This window comes from Apis florea, unplaced genomic scaffold (assembly GCF_048593485.1).
Source record: "Apis florea isolate Af1SG1 unplaced genomic scaffold, ASM4859348v1 contig_3496_pilon, whole genome shotgun sequence".
NCBI classification, from domain to species: Eukaryota; Metazoa; Arthropoda; class Insecta; order Hymenoptera; family Apidae; genus Apis; species Apis florea.
Genome location: NW_028256773.1, coordinates 557,758 through 581,498, shown reverse-complemented (window position 1 = coordinate 581,498; position 23,741 = coordinate 557,758). Strand labels below are relative to the sequence as shown.

The 23,741-nt window shown below is 27.8% G+C and overlaps 1 protein-coding gene and 1 non-coding gene across 5 annotated transcripts; both read right to left on the bottom strand.

Moving 5' to 3' along the window:
• Positions 1-260: 260 nt before the first annotated feature.
• On the bottom strand, positions 261-22,398 carry LOC100866946 (synaptic vesicle glycoprotein 2B). Of its 4 annotated transcripts, none has more exons than XM_012491917.3 (10): positions 22,148-22,398; positions 3,728-3,966; positions 3,430-3,489; positions 3,263-3,346; positions 2,847-3,171; positions 2,476-2,597; positions 2,126-2,364; positions 1,577-2,018; positions 1,163-1,450; positions 261-917 (listed from the first exon to the last, which is right to left on the bottom strand). In XM_012491917.3, the coding sequence occupies exons 2-10, from the start codon at positions 3,762-3,764 to the stop codon at positions 862-864; spliced, it is 1,653 nt and encodes a 550-aa protein (XP_012347371.1). In that variant the 5' UTR covers positions 3,765-3,966; positions 22,148-22,398; the 3' UTR covers positions 261-861. The 4 variants fall into 4 exon arrangements, with proteins under 4 accessions (XP_012347371.1, XP_003697590.1, XP_012347374.1 ...); XM_003697542.4 differs by lacking the exon at positions 22,148-22,398 and adding an exon at positions 13,448-13,520; XM_012491920.2 differs by lacking the exon at positions 22,148-22,398 and adding an exon at positions 5,018-5,224.
• Positions 5,634-5,706, bottom strand: TRNAR-UCG (transfer RNA arginine (anticodon UCG)). Its single transcript has one exon. It is a non-coding gene; the product is annotated as a tRNA-Arg (tRNA).
• Positions 22,399-23,741: the final 1,343 nt, after the last annotated feature.

The window sequence follows — 23,741 nt, the reverse complement described above, 5'->3', positions numbered from 1 at the left end:
CTTTTTTGAATAAAAAGATAAAAATTATATTTAAAATAAATTTTATCCTGATTGAAATTTAATAAAAATTCAATATGAAGATATTAAAATCCAATAAAAAAATAATAGAATCTTGAATATTTAATATAAATTCATTAATATTTTGTATCTTTATTTTTAATTCTAATATGATTATAAATTGGATAGAAATCCTGTATAATTCCTTTATAATATAGATTTAAAATAATAATTTAAAGGAATAATGGATTTACTTTACAAAGTAAAAAACTTAATCAAATTTCTTTACTTTTTTTCATTATTACATCATTATTTTACATTTTAAATGTTTCGTTACAACTTATAAATATGATGTCCGTATTTGGAGTACGAGTCAACGGCAAGAGATACAAAAGTACGTACCAAAAATATTACAAATATTTGAGAAATGAAATGTTTACAGTGTAAATAACTGTACATTTTATATTAGTGTTAATAAACAAAAATTCACACATTTTTTTAAAGATTACAATATTCTAACGAATATCTAATTTTTGAATATATAAAGAAATATATATTTTTGTTTCCTTATAAAAAAAAATGTAATGTACGAATTAACATTTTGTTTATTTTTGAAAATATCTACTATCATTTATAAATTCTAATTGTTAATACTAATTTTCGTTTATTCGAAATTGATATGTCAAACAGGAATGTGATGCTCAATCGTCGCAATGTATATTGTCTAGAATGAATCGTATTATGAATTAAATGAACAAATATATGAATGCACAATTTGTTATTATAAACGTGATAAGTTTTTTAATTTTATGCGTATATGACTGTACATCAATTTATTTGATGTGATGCAAGTTTTCACCGATGTCAAGAAAGTGGTTCCCGTGTTGTATTTGGTAAGAACAAACATAATAATCCACCACCTACGAAAAATTAAGTAGAATAAATTTTAATAATGATTATGAAATATATAATAATATACCTATGTTGTTTCCTTATCATTTAAGGAAACAATCGTTTCTTTTTTTGTTGAATACTCTTAATTTTGAAATATACTATATTTGTTATAAAATATATAATAGTTATTAACATAATAGTAAGATTATATATATTCAAATTACTATATATAAATAATAATTATTATTATTATAAAATATATAAAACATACCGATTAAAAGTGCAGCAACGATAAAAGTTGGTGCTGGACAATACATATCCAAGAGTTGAGATATTACGATGTTACCAATAATTCCACCGAGACGCGCTGCAACCATGGAAATGGCAATTCCTGTTGCGCGAAGAGGTGTCGGGAAAACTTCGGTTATTAGACAGTCTAGAGCTGCATTTCCACAGCTTATCACACCGCTGAAGATAGCCGAAACGATCAGATTGTGATGCTTATTGTATACAAAATATAATCCAATCGCGCAAAGTCCTGATGAAAGTGTACTAAACACTGCAAATAAAATAAGATTAAAATTATTTATTAAAAAAAATCTATAAAAATATTAAATATAACTATACAATTAATTGATTACAAAGTGTATTTAATTATTTAAAATATTAAATTATATATATTTACACAAGAAAAATTTACGGCCAAGACGATCCATTCCTAGAACAGCAATAATATTTGCAGGTATAGCGGATGCTACGGTAATTAACGATTCCATAAAAACGGAAGCGCCAATTTTATCAGAACAAAGATTCTTGATATTTTGAGAACCTTTTTGAACCACATATTCAGTAACTTGACATATCGAAGCGATTTCATTTGGATGATCACGATGAAATTCGTCAAAACGATTGAATAATTCGGGAAACCACATCATTAGACCGTAATAACCGATATGAAAAGTGAAATTAATAATAATTGAAATCATGGTGAAACGAAGTATAGGTGAGACGAAAAGTTGTTTGCTATTGTTTACGATATCAGCGAGCATTGTTTTGCATTTGTTCTTTTCGATGCTATTATTCGTCAGTTCCGGTTCTCGGATATCATTTAAAATTAATTCTTTCACCTGAAATAATGTCATTGAAAATTATTTAATTTTTTTTAATGCTCTTAACATTTGTTAAATAAATATTTATTTAGTGACACATTAATGTACAAAAAATGCATATTTACCGTGTAACTATCACGTGGTTTGCCAGTATTAATGGCATAAATTCCACGGAAGATATCGAGTGCCTCCTCGTATCTTCCGCAGGATAAGAGGTATTTAGGAGATTCAGGGAGCAGCAGGAGCAGCCCCGCGACGATAAACGATGGAGCAGCGCAGATCAGCAGGAAGATTCGCCAAGAATTATACGTGAACGCTGAATATGTGATACCGATATCGTGAGGGATGATCAACCACGCCAAACCTAATAATTATTTGTTATTTTTAAATAAAATATGGATTTATGATTTAATTATATTTTATATGATATAAAGAATAATTTTTAGTTAAAAAATAATTGAAATTGAAGATTTACCAGCTACAAAGAGGTTTCCAAGTGTCCAAAAGGCAGCCATGAAGGACAACATCGATCCTCGCTTCGATTTTGGTTGGAATTCGGCAAAGTATGACCAAATCACAGGTCCGCTACCTCCAAGACTGTAATAATTTTTGAGAACTTTTTTTTAAATAATCGTTTTAAATATACGAGAAATATTCATTATCGTATAATATAGTAACCTATTATAAATAAATTATAAATATAAATTTTTAGCAAGTTATGTGATTCGTTATATGATTCATCACTATTCCACTTTAACTCGCGTTTAAAAAATTGTTAATAATATAATATAAATGAAAATGAACTCGATATATCGCAAATTATTGCGCACAAATTGATTTACTTACGCAGCGCCGTTGAGAAAACGGAAGACCATAAAGAGTGCATAGGATTGGCTGAAGCTGGAGGCGACAATGCAAAGGGCATTTATGAAGGAGATGGCGATAAGAACTTTTCGTCGACCTAAGGCGTCCGCGATGGAACCCCAGGCATACGCCCCCGCCATCATACCGATGAAAATGATTGAGTTGAGCCATCCCTTGGCTTGAGTATCGAGATTCAGGTCACATTGTGCACTAGGAAGGATGAAGGACATAGAGATTACGTCCATCTCCTCGCTGGTGCTAACGAAGCCGCATACCGTGAGAAGGAAGTAGTGAAATTTGCCATAGTCTGAAAAATGAATAATAATCAGATAGATAATAATTCATATTGAAATAACAGAAAAGTGTGGAAAAGTATGTAGAGTTAATGAAAAAATTACTGGTAAGTTCAATGGCCTTTTCGAAATCCGCTTTATCGATGGATCCTTTCTCTGGATCTAGGGTCTTGCCCTTTGTTCCAATACCTATTATAGAAAATTACAGTTAAGTTATGTGGAAGCTATCGATACACGTCAATAGACACAATTTATATAGAATTTCTACCTACGAGCAAGTTCGAGATCCTTAGAGCCACAGCCGTTTAGCTGCTCGTCTTTTACATCACACTCTGAAATAATTAAGTAAAGTTAAGACTAGAATATTTAAAATACATTAATTGTGTAATTAATCATACACAAATAATTTTAAAATAAAAGTTACTTTTAAATCAAGAACAAATATCAATTTATATATATATATATATATCTTTTATTAATCTTTCTATATCGCCTTTTATAAATAATATTTTTTGATTATTTTTAAAATTTTAATTAGATATTTTGAAGATTATTCTGAAAGATACGTACTATGATTGTGCTTTGAATTAAGATCACCCTCTACCATTCTACGATATCGGCGCAGTTGGGTGAATCTGGCTTGGTAATACGATTAGATGAGACTTCTTCGTGCTCGACGATAAGCTTCGATCGATATAAGATTGATATCGTTCTTGCGGATTGCTGGATCTCGGCGAAGTCTTCCTGCTGAATCTGCGCTGATCTGCTGCTGCTCGTCGGCGGGGCTAGGTTCTGCGCTCACTTGTGAGCTAAAACATGACGCAAAAACTTACATGTGCTTACGTAAAAAAATAAGAGTGTGTAGTTTATAGTAACTTTTCATTAAACAAAAATAATATCAAGGTGAGTGAAAGTGAAAAAGTCACGGTCGATTGAACATATGTACAAAGAAAATTCATAAATAATTTCAAAGACATGGTTAATTTACTCACAATAATTTAAACGAGATTGATCAAGATGTAAAAAATTTTAAGATTAGATAAGTTTTGGAAAAAATATAAATTTATAAAAAATAGTAAAAAATTCATAAATATACAATTTATAAAAAATCAATAGAATTTATAAAATATTTAGATTTTTATGATTATTTTAACATTAAAGAAATTAAAATGGAAAATAATAATTTTATCAGTTAACTATCCTAATATTAAAATATTAGGATAATATATTAAAAATTCAATAAAAAAAAATAGCTTAAAAAATTTATTTAGCATACGTGTTCTCTGGCACTCTAACATTAATCATTATTTAACTATTCAACAATTATACTTCACAAAATTTTGAATGAGATCAAAAAATGATGAATTAAAAATAGGTAAACTTAACTCGGATAGAGATAGTTTAAAAAAGAGTATTTTCCGTATGTTTTTAACAGAACACGATCACGTGTTTCAAATCAATATGCAGGGGTTAAGTAGGGCCAATTCGTAATTGCACTGATAATGGGCGTAGGTCGTAACGTTTTGAAAGGCAACGATTTGGAGGCTTTCCAATGATGGAGATGATAATTGAGTCTGTTTAGAAGGCAGCTTGCAAGCGGAACGTGATTCGCATGTTGTGAGGGTATTTTTATGTTCCCTTTTAAAGGTAATAAAAATGTTATTGTTGAGAAACAAGTATTATATGTGAATATCAGTTAAGAACAATTGTTCGAAAGTGAAGAATAATTAAACGTGTAATTGCAAACATATTATTAAATATTTTTGTTTTTTGTATCTCACGATAATAGAAAGTTAAAAATTAAAAATTTCATAACTTTCTAGAATTCTCTTAGGTTTATTTTGCGTTTACTGTACGTACTATACTTGTAAAAACAAAAAAAAATTGTAATTTTCTGCAAAATTACACAAAGATCGACCTTGATCTAACTACACTTATTTAACATATGGAAGAAGCACACTATATATGATTATTCTAATTATTATATGTTCCCACAATTCTATGCTCGATGTAGTTATCACACGTAACAGTAGATTTCCCGCACGGTTTTCTTGCTATCTTTCGACTGAATAATATCTCGGAAATCTTATTAAGTATAGAATATCGTCATGGATGAATAGATCAGCTTATGAATAATTTCTTAGATTATCATAACAAGTTGATATTATTTACGATGAAAACAAACTATCGAATATAAACAGAAAGAGTTAAATTTATTTATATTGAAATAATATATAAAAATTATATATTGCTTTCTATTAATAATAAAAATATTTTTATTCTCCTGACGCAATCCTTTCTTATTTTTGATATATTTACTCTCAAAGATATTCGAAATATTTTAAATGTTTTTTATTTTTTAATTTTTTTACTATTCACATAATGAATAAATATTATTCATCATTATGCAATGTATATCATACAATCACATTGGTTTTTTTTAAAAAAAAGTGAGAACAAAAAAAAAATAAATCATCGACCGTGACAGGACTCGAACCTGCAATCTTCGGATCCGAAGTCCGACGCCTTATCCGTTAGGCCACACGGTCGTTGAAGGGTAGTTTTCTGAAATTGGTATTTCACTACTAAAGAAAATACTACCCCTGATATTATTTGATACGAAATAAATTTATAATACAAATGATTTAAGATACTAATTCATGATGTTATGTCGTAAAAATAAATACTTTTTATTATAATTTATAGATGATATAAAAATTTTTATCCGTTAAAATAAAAATATAAAATTAACATTGAATAAAATATAATGAATATATATATATATTTATATTTTACATATAAAATAAGATAAAGAATATTATTATTATTTGTGTTGTATATAAAAATCTGATATATTTATTGGATAATAGAGAAGAAAATAGAAAAAAATGAGAAAATTTCAAGAAAATCTTTAATTCAATACCTTGACCAATCCTATTACAGACCCTGAAAGCTCAATGACATAATTGCGAGGAAGGCGTGTCATGGCTTAATCTTGTTCTAGAAAACGACTGAATATTAGCAGACATTGACGGACATCCTGTACCAAATACTCTTTAAGTAGACGATACCACGCGTATCAAAATCTTTTATGGACTTTGCAAATCATGATCACAGAACATTTGATTTTAATAAAAATAAGACGACACTGATGTCGGAAAGAAATTTATTGGACAATTGTTGTTTCAAGATTTCAAGAAACGTATTTAAAACATTCACAAATATGTTTTCCTGGAACTGATTAGATTAAAAAATAATTCAAATAGATCTACACGAATCTGTTGTTTTTTAACTTAAAAATCTTCAATTGGAAATTTTTACGAAGATTAAAAATTGATATAAAATATTAAGAAAAGTTAATTTTTTATTTATATATTTATCTATCATTGTTATACACCTAATATTATTAGATATTAGTTTTACGTATCTAATTTGTGTATGGAAATAAAAATTTAAAAATAATTTATTATATTTCCCATAAAATATATAATTTTTTTTTTTAAATATAAATATCATTATTCTACCAACACTATATATGTATGTACATATATAGTATTTTTTAAAGATACAAATAGTTTGCGCTGCATTGAGGTCGTTGCACAGTACATTGTAATTAACTACGTCAGTTAAACTATCAATTATTCGTTGTGTAATTGAGTTCAATGATCCATCCTAATGCAATTGCGATGTGCGATGCGCATTGCAGGTGCAACTTATACGCGTAGTGGGCTGCTGACACTGATGCAGAAAACCTTTTAAGAAGAGAATCTAGCACAACAATTATTCCATTCCTTCCTTGGGGATTTAAACGGAATGAATTTAAATATAGAATCAATTAAATATAGAATTCAACAATGTTTAGCCAGATAAACATGAAGTTTTAAATCTTTTTAATTATATTATATAATCATTATATAAAGTATGTTTGATAAACTTTTGCAATTGTACTAGCTAAGAAAGATTATTTTTATTTTCAATAAACAAAAATTTTTTCACAGTTTTGAATATTGGACACTGAAGATATTTTATTGAATCGGACTTAGACTAGAATATAGATATACAAATAGAATATTACTTAATTACAGATAAAGAGATTGCAAGAAAATGTAAAAAATAAACAGAAACATAATGATAATTTTGATTAATAACAATATTTATAATATTATTTATATAAACATTGACTAATACTAATAATGTATGTAGATCTACATCAAATATATTTTGTATGCAATAAATTGATTTTTTGCATTTGCAGTTTGCCTTGAAAGTTAACTTTATTTGAATAATTTGAATCAATATCTTTCAGGATGTGAAAAATTTTTTTTCGCAATCAGAAAAACGTTGATTCTTGGAAAATGATCTTATAGTTTACATTTATTACATCATGTTCAAATATTCAAAATAGGAGAGCTTTGCTAGAATAAATTTGTTTTTTTAATAAAAACTATTATAATTATCGTTTTAATAAAAGTTAAAAGGAAAATTTAATGCATAACAAAATTTTCAAATTTAATGTATAAAAGGTTTTTAATTTTGCATTACAAAAGGAATAAATCTTTTGTAAGAATCATTGTACAATTATCTTTTGTCTCATTAAAATAAATTATATTTATATTATTATAAATATAAAATTCTTTAATTATTCTTTGTATTTAATGTTTGAATTAATATGATCCAGTATATTATTGTTAAAATTATGTGTTATCTAAAATAATTAAAAAAAGGATAAAATTTTTATTCCTAAAATTCTCTTTTCCATCTTTAAAATACAAATTCGATAACAGAATAGAAAGTAATCGTGTTTGCCATGAAGATGAATCACGAACTGTGACAATAAGAATTATGAGGTCGACAACGTTTAGAAAACCGTGATTTCAACGAAACTATTTGATGGATATATTGAAACCAAATAAAATGGTTATAGAAAATCGATTGCATCAATAATGAGCAATTCTCTATATTGATCGTGTTTTCTATAACTTCTGATATAAAATATAAATATATAAACGATGTTTTAACTCGTGTATTGTAATTTAACAAGCTGGAAAAAACATGATAATTAATGGTAAATTATACATCTGTTTTTAATCGTTTTTATTATCATATCTATATCTTTTTTACAATCTTTTCTTACTATATATTACGAATGAACCGATTTCCTGAAGAATAGCCAATAAAATAATAACGTAATGACAAAATAAAATGGAAAATTATATGATATTAGGCGTGTGAAATGTACATTTATTAACAATGCAAACTGCGAATGAATTTTCAACACATTTTTTTATTTTTAATTATAATCAGAAAAAAAGAGAATCATACGTCTTATAGTCTTCTAGTAATTGAATTAATATTAAAATGATTTCATTATCGAAATGAGAAGTATTCGAAAGATCTGATGAAAATCTTCATAAAAAATATTAATTAATTTGAATTAAAATAATAGAAATTTAATGTTATTAATGTAATTTTTTATAAAAATCTAACAAAATGTCTTGTAAAATCTTACAAATATTTTTAATGTGCGCAGTAATATGGATCTACATTCACTTTTTTGTTATTTAGTAAACGTATTCTTAATGAAGAAACCAATTTAGAAACTTGTGAGAGTTGTAAAAGAAGTATTATCATTCACAAAAGCTTTGTCTCTTGTCTGGTATTCATAGATATAGATAATTTATTAAAATAAGATAAATTGCTTATCACATAATAATTAATGAAAGTTGAAACATTTTTACCCCGAGTAGTGATAAAACCTATGCTTGTTAAATTAATTAGATTTATACGATACGATGATCAATATTTAAATTTGGTCTTTATTAATTTAAATTTACTAGAATTCCAGTATAAACTTGGGGCTATCGGTATTCGTAAAAAATATATAACGATTAGCTATAAAGATTACATCAGAACCAATGTCTTCCTTGATATGAATACAAAATATAACTAATCAACATTTTTTTACGAACAAAATTTCAAAATACAAGTTCCACCATCCTATCGTTTCATCTCAATTAACATTCAATTCAACTAAAGCTTCTCAACGAAGGAGGAAAAAGAGGGCTTCGTTTAGAAGAAGGTTGTCTTGCGAAAAAAAAGAAAAAAAAAAAGATGATACTCTTTTGACAAAACAAAATTATCAAATGTATGAACATATAGTGCATCTCATCGCTGTCACGTGACTCACGTAATCACGAGGGTCATATTTGATCGAGTGTTGGGATTTTATCGTTCGCGATCGCGAAAATCGAACGGTGCGAAACGAGGTCAAGCTGCTCTCGAAAGCTCTAATCGACGTGTCAAGCGTGTGGCACTGAAAGTAAAGCGGTTTGTAATTATCGTCAGTCTCGCAAGGACATAATAATCAGTCTCATTGCGGGTAAATTTACCGCGGGGGGCGGTGGTGGGTGGAAAGAGGCGAGAGAACAGCGGTGTCGTCGCTGAAAAGCGGTGCCATCACACTCGTTAAGATTGGTTCGCACCATACTGACACCGCCACTTGTCGTGTTATTCGATAAACCTATCGTTGATGAATAAGTAGCGTATTATTAAAAAGGACTGTCGCAGGTGATTTTTTTCGATGATCTTGCGTCAATAACGCTCTGATTCAAAAGTCAAAAAATGCACATCGATTTGTTAAATTTTGTTAAATTTTTGAAGACGCAGAGAGGGGTGTGAGATCACGAGGAGAAAGTTATAACAAGATTTTTAATAAAATTCAATTTTAAAATAAGGATGAATCAGTGAAGATGGATCAAATGTTATTTTTGTCGATAGAATTTAACTGGATACATATTCTAATCATAACAGCGAGATATTAAAAATTTCTTGAAAATATCATAAAACTCGTATATTACTTACTTACGCGATCAAGTGTAGAATTTTTGCGAGATTAAGATCCAAGGATCCTTGGCTCAACACGAAAGAATTAGTCGTCGGATCTGTTTATGTTTCATGGAATCGATTGCATTTGGAAAAACGCACGTTAAATTTAGAAAACACGTACTTGAGACAGTTCAGAAGAAAAGTGCTAACTTATGTACATAAGTTAAGAATATTGTCAATGTTATATATCGTTGAAATTATCACTTGAGATATTCTTTCAACACAAATGAGTTTGCATAAATCACAATCTATTTATGGAAAATGTATAATCAAAGGAAATAATAAAAATACTGTGATAACAAAAACACTGTTTAAAATATTTTTTTTTGGAATCTCTACTTTTTTTTTTATATATATATGTTATTTTTCTTTCAAAGATTCTGAAGATAATTTTTCTAAGAAATTGAAACGAACAACAGATTCCTTTCGAAAGAATTCTGAATGAAAATTTCAGATTTTAACGTTTCCTCGAATACTTTGAAATCTCAAAATAATTTTATCTTCTTTCTTTTTTCTTGAATAATTAAAAATCAGTGAATATTACAAAATAACATTCAATAGTTTCACGAGTAACAATGAGAAGGAATAAAATGAGCGCTGAAGTATCGAAGCAGTAAAAGCTAACTGCCACCTTCTATCATTCGGATGAAAAACATTCCCGTTCATTTCCTAGTCTATCGAACGACATGCTGATGATGACCATGAAGGGAGGTGTCCCCGATAATTCGCTTCAAAGGATATACGATCCTTTAAAGCGTCAACTCAATAATTTATCGATTTGTCAACACGTTATTATCAGACGTATCGGATGTTTATGCATAAGATAATGCATAAATATGCAACGTGTTTGTAATGTATCGTTCATTTAGTAGTTGGTGAGTTTGATAATCAGAATTTGAATGAAAATTATTTCAAAACAATTAAACAATTTTTTTTATTCGAAAGATAGATAGATAATGATAAGAAAAAGAAAAATATCGATGAAGAAAATTTTGAAAGAAATAATTGTGAATATTATATCAGTAAATCGAAATGAGGAAGACCCGTGAATTTATTTATTTATTTTTTTTGTTCTTGATATATTAAAATTTTCAAATTCGTGATGTAATATTTTTGTACATTAAAAATTATCGATTACGTCTAACAATTATTTTTTTGAAATCAGACATTTAGACATCATAAACGATACTAGAAAGTAAATCACTAGATGATTAAAAAGGCATGCTTAAATTCAAAATATATAAGGCAAATCCGTCAACTGAGCACTTGAATCGCCTTTAAATATTTAAGTTAAGTTATTTTCGTCAAGTATAATTGTTGATAACTTTAAGATTTATTTAATTTAATGAAAATCTTGTAAACAATACAGTTACACGTTACAAGAAGAAATTGAAGAAACAAATATCGAGATAAATATCGAGTTGATTCCACGTTTTAAAATAATAATAAAATATTTATTATTATTATTAATTTATTTACGTTATTATTAATTTATGTTTGCGTTAAATGTATATATCTTCAAAGCAACAAACCAATGTTATTCGATTAATGGAATCGAAATGAATGCATGTAGAGGATTGATCTAAGTTTAACAAGCTAAACGAAGTTGATGAAGTTTCTTATTGAAGCAGCTATTGTTGTTTTTGCGCAAGAAATTTTTCGCAATTTTTGCCAAATCGTGACACGTTTTATAATGGTAAGAAGATAATGATCCATAGATGGATCAATCGTGTATTAACCGATTAATCGGAATGGGAAGAAAGCACAGGTGTAGCTGACGATGGAGTGAAACAGTATCTCACATAAGGTAATATAAAAAATGGAAATATGCTGACCTCGTCGTCACTAGAGCAAGGCTCATTCCATCTATGCTCGAAGGACTATTACAATTTCTTACATTATATCTTTTGCCATGTAGCAAACGCTTAATCGTTGCACATTGAAGTTGTTAGTGGCAATTCTATTAGAGAAATAAAATCGTGAAATTCTTAAGCTTTACAAAAAAAATTTGCAAAATTATAGACAAATGAACGTTTATATCATTCATTTAGAAATATATAATTTAATTGCTTGTATCGTATCGAGAAAACTTTAATTACAATTGATTTTATATTACTGATATTGTAATAGATCAGATCTCAGTTTTAAAGTTAATTTTCAAATTAATTTCACATTAAAAATTAATCGAGCCAAAAAAAGATAGGATCAATATGTTTAAAAATACGATTAATCCAATATTACGTGACATCGATCTTTTGGTGACGAATCGATATCCATCGAACGAATTAGAAATTATATCAGACTCCTTTCAACCCTTCCTAACACGAGTTTAACATCAAAACATTTTAAAACTGGTTTTAATCGGTTATATCTCGTAGTGGGCGAATAATACCATGCTCTAGTTCCCGATGTCCATCTTTTGGATCTTTAATTATTACGAGTTTACGAGAATTATTTGCCTGAGACGCGGAAAGTTTACTCGTAAATCGTCCGCCGTCTCGATGATTTTAATTTATTCACCGAAATTGTCACGATTATTCATTGATCTGGATGAAATCGTGCATTATATTTTATGAAGTGAATTGAAGTGATGATTTTAAAAAATTGTGCAATACATTTTAACTGTATAATATAATTATAATATGTAATAATTAAATTAAACGAAATCGAATTCGTTTAACGTGTTGATTATTGATCTTGATTACGATATAAATGATAATGTAATATATATTATCTAATAAGAAAAATATAACGGATAAATAATTCTATTTGCTATCCTTTTTTGAACAATCCAAGAAATGAAAAGACGTAAACAAAACGTAATGCAGGATGATCACAATTGATTATTTGAAATTATCAAAAATGAGGTAATAAAAAAGACGAAGTGTAAACAGCATCAAGATCTTTAATTCGTGCAGATTCAATTGTGTACATCAATAGTAACAGGATCGTAGATGAACAACTGCGTCCTTTGCTGCTATTGAACGTTCTCTAAGTCGATCTCTCGCAAACAAGAAAGAACGTTCGTTCCTTCTCACCATCATCTCTCAAAATAACGCAATAGAATCGACGAACCTAATTGTGCCACTTATGCGAAACAAAAAACACAAAGATATTAACAACAATTTAAAAGTAACAAGCTCCATAATTCCAGCTATGCACATCGATACTGCACAACCTCACAACACTAATCTTAATCGTCTATACTATATCGATCTATTTATTAATTTCATTAAGAGTGACAAGTGAAACTATAAATGAGACATTACGATGAGACATTTCTTTCGTGTTCAAACTCAAAGATTTTGAGATTAAAAAAAAAATATATACATATATATATATATATATAAATGATAAAAAAAACCAAAGAAATATTGTGGAAAAAAAAAAAAGTTTACGACTTACAGTGTGCGGTTTGCCAAGTCTCGGAGAAGTTGCCCGAATTGGGGAACAACCGAGAGGCAATGGGAGAGCGCAAACCTTATATAGGGGAGGCCACGAGGCACCAATATTCCCCACTCTTGCTTCGTGGAATCCGCACACAAGCGTATCTGCATCTAGAGAGGCGATGATAAGTAGTTGGGAAAAGAAGAAACGGGATCACGAAAACCAGGATACACCGTTTCGACAAACAATCCGAAGTAAATAGGATTTCTTTTCAATGCTCTTTCTGTCCCCTCACGATTGTTCCTTGGCCTCCAAACAGAGCCGCAGAAATTCACGGTTCACGAAGTTACGTAACCAAGTCTCGTGTGAATTGCCGCGAATGTGCACACATCGATGACAAGAGTCGATGGTTGGACGCCGACGACGTTGTACCAATAACAGAGTTCGAAATTTTTCGAGATGAATTCGTGCAACAGAGTTTAAGATCGCCGATCAGAGGACTGAAAGCTGTAATTTCAGTCGCACGCGCGGTTCAACCGTTCCGTTCCAACGAGGATCAATCGAGATTCGTTCAATTCGTTTAAATCAGTTCCCCAGCTGTTTTGCGTTTATCGGTGATGTTTGATCGAGAAGGAACGAGATTCCCGATTAAGAACGAGTGAAATTCAGTGTTACGATCGAAACAAGGGAATGGATGAAATTTTGAAATTATATTCTATTCGAATTTGAAAGGATTTTTGAAAAGAGCGAAGCTTCTTCTCTCGTTGGTCGAGTTAAGATTTGTCTTAACTAATATGTGAAATCAAAAGGCATTTCGTATTATCACGCGCATCGCTTAGTATTGTACGAGCATAAATCTAGACAAATAATCTGGATTGATTTATTGTACTTTTCTGAACTTGCTTTTTTCCTTCCTTGTCGTCAATTTTAGAACGGTTAGAAACTGATTCAGACGATTTTCTATAAAGTATATTCGAAAAACTTTAACATTTGTTCTAGATCTTAAGATGAACGTTTGGAAAGAGTATACTTAATGAATCATTCAATAATTTTTTTTTTTTAAATTTGATGGATAAACAAATGATAAATCAAATTATTAAAAGATATGTAATTGTATAACTGATTACTAAAGCATTGTGATATTTCATCTTTTTGTTGTCTCTTACACAATATTACTTAGTTACATCATTGACGAAAAGATAAAATGATTTCTTAAAATACACTTTGTTTATTATTTCAATATTACTTATTGCTAATTATTGTTAATTAGTTAAAAATTCTTAAAAACTCACGTTTAAAATAAAGTTTTAAAGTAAATCTTCTGTGTACTAAAAATAATCGGAATTTAAAGATCGTGTCGCTACTTTCAAGAGAGAAGCTTTTTAAAATATTCTTAGAGATTATAATAATACACGTCCTATTAATTATTAATTAGCTATCGTAGTTTTTGGTAAATTTATAAAAACAGAAACATAACTTTTGTACTTATAAAAAAACAAACTTGAAGTATTTTTTTTCGAAGCAGTGATATATAAAACGTTTCAAAAACTCCAATCACCATTTAGAAATTAAATTATTGAAGATTTTCGACGATCATGTCCATATTTTTGAAAAACGTTTGACCATTCTCCCGACAATGCAATCCGATGTTAATCATTTACGTGATCCAGATAGATTATACGTTATGCAGAAGATAAATTAATGGCTCATAAAATCAATCAACGGGGAAAACAGGACCGAAATTGAACGCGAATGTATCACTAATTGCGCAGCGGGGGCATCAATCATGTGGGTTTACCAACTTTAAAAAGATACACGTCAACTCATGTTGGAAGAAACGTGATAATGAAGAGACTGTTTGTACTCAATAAATCTTATTACGGCTTAACAAGCGGCAAAGTGGAACCAGGTTTTCAATATTCATACACATGCGAAATTTGTACGATCATCGATAAACTGGGAAGCTCGTACTATAGGAAATGACAATTATTTTTTTTTTCTTCTTCTTCTTATTTATTAAGAAAACTTTAATATCTTAATCTTTTAATCTGTTTTATATTATGTCAATTGTACAAACATGTGTTCAATTTCTTCTTCGTATTTATTTTTCATTACAAACGAGACGAAGGTGTATATTATACAATTGTATCTTGGATGTGCTATTTTGAGGCTCTTTGATGAAAATAATAACGATACTACGATTCTTCTTATCAATTGGAATTTTTCAGAAGTTCAAATATATAAAGTTGAGAATGAAATATGATTATATATGTAGAAATTCACGATAACGGATGTATAATATAATAAAGTACAATATTGTTCTTTTTTTTTTTTTTATTGAATTTCTCGAATTTTAAAAAAAAATTATTAGAAAAAAAAAAAAAATTACTTATCACGGAAAGTTATATTAAGCTCGAAAAACTGAAGAAATATTTTCACTCATATTTTCACAACCGAGAACGTCTTCCGCCAATTATTATTATCAAATATTCTTCGCGTTATTATGACGGACCTTTGAGGACAAATTAAACACAACTTGCATCCACCGACATAAAGATATCGGATGCGTGATATACATCGAGAAACATGGGTTGCATTGTCTTACAACGCCCGGCATTAATATACGCAATGATATATGACTATCATGTAATCGATTGTCTCGCCGCGCAATGATTGTCTCTATTCGCTTCTGTTTCACTCGTCGCGGATGAGTTTTCGAGCACTCTTCACGACGGAACGAATCAAAGCAGGATGTTAAACCGAGTTAAATCGAGTCATTATGTATTTCATTTTGTTTCCTTCTCTACCAAAATTAGAGAGATTTGATACATTGCAATTTGATATTTCGTTAATTAAGAATAATGATTTGATCATCGATGATGTGCGAAATATTTATATACGTATATGTATTTTGAAAGTATATGTGATTAAATGTAAATTTTATATAAAATTGGAAATATTATATTATATAGAATAAATTCTCGAAAATTAAAATCAATATAGCAGAAATTTTTCTTTTTTTTTTTTTTATTAATTTTTAATTCTACCATTCAGATTTAAAGATTGAAAATAAAATAACAGAAACAAAGATATATAAGAATAAGAGGAGACACGTAACTGAAAGTAGATTTTATTAGGCACTAATCGGGTGATAGAATAAAACAATGGCGTAGCAATTGGAAAGTTAGTCTATATACGCAACAAATATTTTTCCGGACTATGCTCTTTGACATTCTAATCAATGATGATGTCATCGAACTTTGTTGAACTTGAAAGACCACGTGGAGATGTGTCAGCTGTTTAAACTTACGCGCGAATACTATAAGGAAGATAACATTGCATATTTTTATGAAATGATATTTCCCGTTTGAACAATTGTTCATTTGCATCGAATTCAAAATAATTTTCACAAAAAGTGTGCATTTTTGTTCGAAATGTTTTTCCCTTAAACAGTTTGGTTCTTTCATTATACATCGTACATACAAAAAACTTTATACCACGTTAAATAAATTCAAGAAATTTTGTTACATCATATCGAATGAATATAAATAAAAGTTTTGTGGCAATTGTAAATATTGTTCGAAAATATTTAACGCTACTACTTTGAAAATTATGCAAATTCAATCCCAATTATACATTTTTCAAAATGAGAAAAGAACGCTTGAACCTTTTCACTTTCACCAATGAGAATCGAAATCCTCTACTTTCAAGTAAAGAAAAGAAAATCTGGCAATTATAGCATATTCCGATAAGGGAGGAAAGATAAAATTTCATCTAAACTCGACTAACAAGATCAGAATTAACTTATGATATCATTCACGAGACACTCTCTATCTGGCGCGATAGAACGAGTTCTATCGGACTTGGTGTGGCCCAAATCGGCAGAAATAGAATAGTAAGAGCGAGAGTGATCCAGTATGGTAAGAACGAACGTGAGCTGGCCGTTGCGTTCAGGTGAGCACACGCGCGTGAAAGTAATGCGAATTATGCGCGTGCACGATCATGTGTCCGGCATCGTATACACGAGTTGCGAGTAGTGAGTCATCGAGCGTACTGACGTCACCAACATGCTCTGGGGGCAATCAACTGGTAAGCAGCGTAAAAATCTTGCGGATCACGCGTCACATACTGCACGGTTGCAGCACGATTGCAGCGTGGGTGGATGCTGCGAGCTGAATGAGAGCTGTGCGCGCATCGTCGTTTCGGCGGTGGAAAGAAGAAATTCAACGCGCTGGCACGTCATACGTGCTTCTAACTTTCCACGTACGTGAATCGATAAGATTCCGAGGGTATACGATACTTCTTCCTTGAAGCTAATTCGAATGTTACGTGTGAAATAAATTATCATTCGTATGTTTAATCGTATCGAATGGAAAATATAAACGTGACGTGTGCATAGACGATGTGATAATGAAGTTATTGCGTAATTTCATTTTATTCGTATAATCTGTTTATATAGATTGAATTGCATAAACTATTATGACTTCTGAACGGAATGACGTATCGATAGATCGAAGGCTGGATGTAAAGGGGATTAGATTCTTTGTTATTTAAACTTCAAATTCGTGAAATAAGATTATACGATCTTCAAATGATCTTGATTAATCATTACTTGCTGAAATTTTAAATTTGTTTGGATTCACTTTTGTTACACTTTTATTATCATTTTAAATTTTTTTTTTTTTTTTGGTCTTCGAGGTCATTTTGTCTAAATCCAAATGTAATTTTAATGTAATTGAATGAATTTAATACAAAAGTACAAATACATTAAAATATATTCTTTGAATCTATTTTAAAAAAACAAAAGAAATATTTTTTATTATATATCTGAATATCTATCTATCTTAAAATTTTAATGATACTTTCAATAGAATTTCTAAAGAAACCTACTTCTCTCACTAAAGATACTATAAAATATATCCTTTTAGAGTTTCTAGGATCTAGAACTCGAGAACACGTATTCCACGTGATTTGTAGACATCCTAATTTAAATAGCGATCAATTGATCAAGAAAATCAATTCGTTGTAAAAGTAGGACATTGTTGTATCTAAGATTTAAAGAAAAATGAGAGTTTTACAATATCAGTTAGATTAAATATACATTGAATAAAATTTTTTCTAACTAAAACATGAATGATTCATTTTAATTTTGACACGATTAACAAGATATACAATGAAAATTCGCTGATGTAGAATTATTAAATAAATGTATTATTGGATAATATCTCTAAAATAATATATAAAAAAAAAAAGTTACAATTAATTTAATAATTGTTAATAAAAAAAGATTTATACGATATAAAATATACGAAAAATAATATAAATATACGCGAAATAATGATTATCGAATGATATTTACTATTATTTCGATTGAGGCTGGAATGCTAATTGGATTATCAGCCGATTTACTGTATGTCAGATTATTAAAATTTTATTGCAATTCATTCTTCATACATTTAATATTATCTCTAATTTGCTTTTGTGTCATTTTTTTTATTCATTATTTATGGAAAAATATATATACTTATGCTATTCTCAAATCAATGTTTTTTTCTGCTAATTTTTTAATTAGAGAACTTATGTTTCACAACACATGAGGAAATTTTAAATAGATTGATTGTTTTCAACAATAAATCTATTAGTCAATGAAACTAGAGACAAATGACTATTGAAAATCAAATTGTAAATTACGAACTTGCTATATTAAATCTCTATCATGCTTGTAGCATTCCATTGTTGTATTTCGTTTTATTATTTCAGCAAAATTTAGATTTTTCAACATTATTAAATTTGAAATTCTCGAAAGTAAACATTTTCGAACAGATATCATTTTAAACTTTGTAAAATACTTTTAATTTAAAAATCTTTTTTATCTATTTAATTCTTTTTCAAATCAAAAAAATCAAATTATCAAATTAAATTGAATTAAAAAAGAAATAAATATTTTTTAATAGATGACGTAAAATTTTAGAATCTTAAGAAATGACATTTATAATTCTTTAATCCTTTTATATAATCCTTATATAACGTAAGAACTTAAATTATTTGATATCATTTTTTCATCAATTATTCAAAAATTATTCTTCCGGATGTTGCGATTTTTCACAGTGTTAAAGTTTTCAGACAAAATTGCAATATGATTGTGTTCATCTTTCATATATCATTATACAATCTACTTATCTATATTTACCAAGATAGTTCGAAAACGAACAAGCAAAGTACAGGATTTTTTTTAGAAAATAGAATCGAATTTCTCTGTTCATATAATGTAGTATAAAAGACTATTAGATTTTTCTTTATACAATGTTTCACGATTTTTCTATATATTTTATCAAATCTCTAACTGTATGTAAGATTTTAAATTAATTTCCACTATAACAAATTTTTTTAATTTTATCAGATCATCTTATAAATTATCGAAAGGTTGAATTATTTATAAAAAAAAGAAATATTTTTTTTTCTTACTTCTAAAAATTTATAATAAAGCATTATATAATAAACTTTCAAAATATTCAATTGTTTTATATTGCCAGAGATGTATTACATCTTCTTACGTGACATTAATGATGAATTAGCAATTTATCATTTCCGTGTCACATTACAATGTATATTTTTTTTCGAATTTTGAAATTTCTGATAAAGACATGACCTTGAAATTTAAGTACTTGAGTACTAGTAATGTTATACACAATGCAATACGATTTTTTATTCCCGCAAATATGAACGACATCTCAAGATTTTATGGATAAACACTTTCTTTATCAGTTTATTGGAACACGTAAATCAAGTTTAAAAGACGGAAAATTACATTATTTTTCAAAAAAAGTATTTAATAATAAAATTCAAATTTTAATTATTTAATGTATTATTTAATTGTTAACGTTATTATTGATTTGTTAATATTATTATGTAATCTTATGCAAAGTTTTTAGAAACATATGTAACATCTTTAAATAATCGATTCTGAAGATCAAAATAAACGTGATAAGATATGCAAAAATTCTGGTTGGCTTTATTTTTCAACTTATATATGACCTAAATTTTATAAAAAGATTTTTTTATACAGAAAAAAATTATATTCATATTTTTTAAAAATATTTTAAATATTTTTTCAAGATAGTATAAGTAAAATAAATATAAATATATTATATCTATTGTATAGTAATAAATATTTGTAGCCAATTTTTATTGAATTGCTGATTAATTTAAACTGAATTTAATTCTTTGACTTTTCCAAATTGTTAGTATTGAATCCTCTAACTATTAATATCAATTCATTTTGTTTAAGTGAGTTTAGTATTGAAAAATTCTTCATAATCGCTTAAAATTACTTAATAGTTTCTGTTAAATAATTCTATGATTCCTTGCAATTGTGATAATTGTGCGAAACATAAATAAAAAAGAACAAATTTTCTAATTTTTTTTTAATTGGAATTTTTAAATCAAGTTTAATAAATCATTAAAGATAGAATTTTCTTGATTTTTTTTATGATGAAGTAATAATATCTTTTAAATTCACGAAAATATAAACCTAGTCTAAATGATTCTGTCATTATTAATATTACATAAATAAAATTCTAAATTATATAATAATTTATAATATTTTTAATATTTTTTATCTTTGAAAATCTTAGTTTAAATGTTGTATGATTTATTTTTAAAAATAAAAAATTAAAAATCGAATATTATACATTCAAACAAAAAGATATCTAATACAAAACATTGGAATGTAGAAAAGTTTGCAAAATATTTTTCGATAATTTTTTGTGTATAAAATGTAATGTTATCATCATAAATTGAACAAGTATCAGAAACTGCTACTTTAAACACAATTACATCTATCAAGAGTATTCATAAGTGACACGAACGACCGGTATGATCTATTTCCGCTCGAAATCTACTAGGCTTATTAGCGAGCTCTGTAAGCTGATTTAACAGCGAATTTATTTGATCTGTTATACCGTATTAAACACTTACAAAAGTTAGGAAGCACACGAAATACCAGTACATTTAATTTACTCGCGCATGCAATGAAATGCACTTCACGAAAACATAGTGAATCTTTAGTTAAAGCAATAAGGAAGTTTGAATTAAGTAATGGATTTAACAAGATTAAAGCAACAATAAAGTTTTCAACTGAAATAACAATCAATATTTTCTAATTATAATTCGTCCAAATTTTAATGAAAAGATTAGAAAATAATCATACTAATAATTTATATTTATAAAATATTAATAATAACTCATATTAAAATAATTATTTTTACATTTTATCACTCTTAATATTATTCATTACAACAGTGCAAAACCTGTTGTTATCATAAAATTTAAAAAATTCTTACTAATGTCTTAAATATTATCAATTATCATCTTTGGCACATTAATTAGCATAATATACATAATATTATATTAAAAATCTTTAAAAAAGCGTTCTTTTGAAAATATATGAAATAAAATATATTATAAAAAAAATCATGTTTTTACTATAGGATAGTACTATAGAATCATTTAATCTATTATAAAAAAAAATTTTACTTAATGAATCTTTAATGTAAATAAATATTGCTCAAACAATAAGATTTAAATTTAAACATTAGATTTAAACATTATTTAAATTTTTATTAAACCTTATAAAAAACAAAATTATTAAAAGAATTTTTTATAATTAACTTAACATTGGGAACATTGAGCGAGAAAGTACAAAAATGACATACTTACCTAATCATAATATCTCGTCTCAAGACGATCCCAAACCGGCAGCAGCTCATTCAGCAAAGAATTCACGTTACCTTTTGATACAACACTTCCGGCAGCACTGTTTTTTTTTTTTTTTTTTTTCTTTTTCGTTATGATTAAAACGCAGGACTTGAAGAGGCGTCGATAGAGAGATAACTAAATCACTACGAAGGGGTCAGTTCGCGGCGAGTACGTCTGTCAATCTGTTAGTACCACTGCCTCAGGGACGTCGCACGGGATCGCGAAATCAGGCAGCCCCCCCTTTCCTCTTTGCAGCTCTAGAAAAAAGGTATACCTCACGCAAAGGGGGATAATAGGCGACCATTGACAGCTTCACGGAAGTAATAAAACTCACGGTTAAGGATAAGTGGAGAAGCGCGAATTTGTCACTGAATAAATAAATTTATAATATACATTATATACATTATTATACAAATTTATAGTGATAAATCTGAGGAGTTTCTTTTGAGTCTATAAATTATAAACAGATCATACCTTATTCTGGATACTAGTATTTTATACTGTGGATATTGTAACGTTGCAGAAGCACTAACAAGATATTCTTCAATGATCAAAAATAGAAAATTGTGATTTTTAATTATCATTCAAATTTTTTTTTATTTCTTTTATTAATTTTTGATCTTCCTTTTGTTCTATCTGTAAGTCATTAATAAATATATATATTATGAAACGTTTTTTTTAAATATTCCTAAATTTATTTGACCATATTATCTTCAATATTAATGTATTAATTTATACAAAATTGATAATCAATTTATCAATTTGTTTTGTATTTATTCATTTTATATATTACTATAACACATATTGCTTTAATTTTTATCGTACATTGTCTTCTTGATAGAGTCCAATAAAACAAACGAATGAAATTACATCCGAGGATCCAATTAGTGAAACGTTACGCGAAACGATCCCAACGTTGATTCAATTTTCCTAAGCATAGAACTCTTTAATTGTTTGAGCTTACTATCTTGTCGTGATTATTTAATGTTATGCGTATCCGACAGAGAAGCAATCATGAGAGAGAAACAGGTCATTGAAGAGTCCAACCTCTACAATTGTTTGAATCCGGATGAGAAACGGACACAGATTATTTTAATACAATGCATATAAATTTACATATTAGAATATTTATAAAAAGAAAAATTTTCACATAACAACACATGTGTTACTAGAAATGATATAATAGTTCTTAATAAAGGAATATGAATTATAATCCTATAGTAAACCATAACTAAAGAAAAGATATTTTCGATAAAAATTAAGCAAAACTTATTAAGTTACCTTAATAAATTGAAAAAAGTAAATACATACAATTGGTTATTATTTAATATTTTATTAATTTTAATTTTCCCATGCTTCAAAATAAAATTTATTAGAATTCAATTTATTACTTAATTCTCATTATTACTTATAAGATATACATTTATATTTATACTTATATCTTCTATTATAATATTTATATTATAGAGTATATCTTAAATTAATTTAATAACAATAGTTTTGATTTTCAAATAATTTTATTACTGAAAAAAAAATTTCAAATAAGTTAACTTAC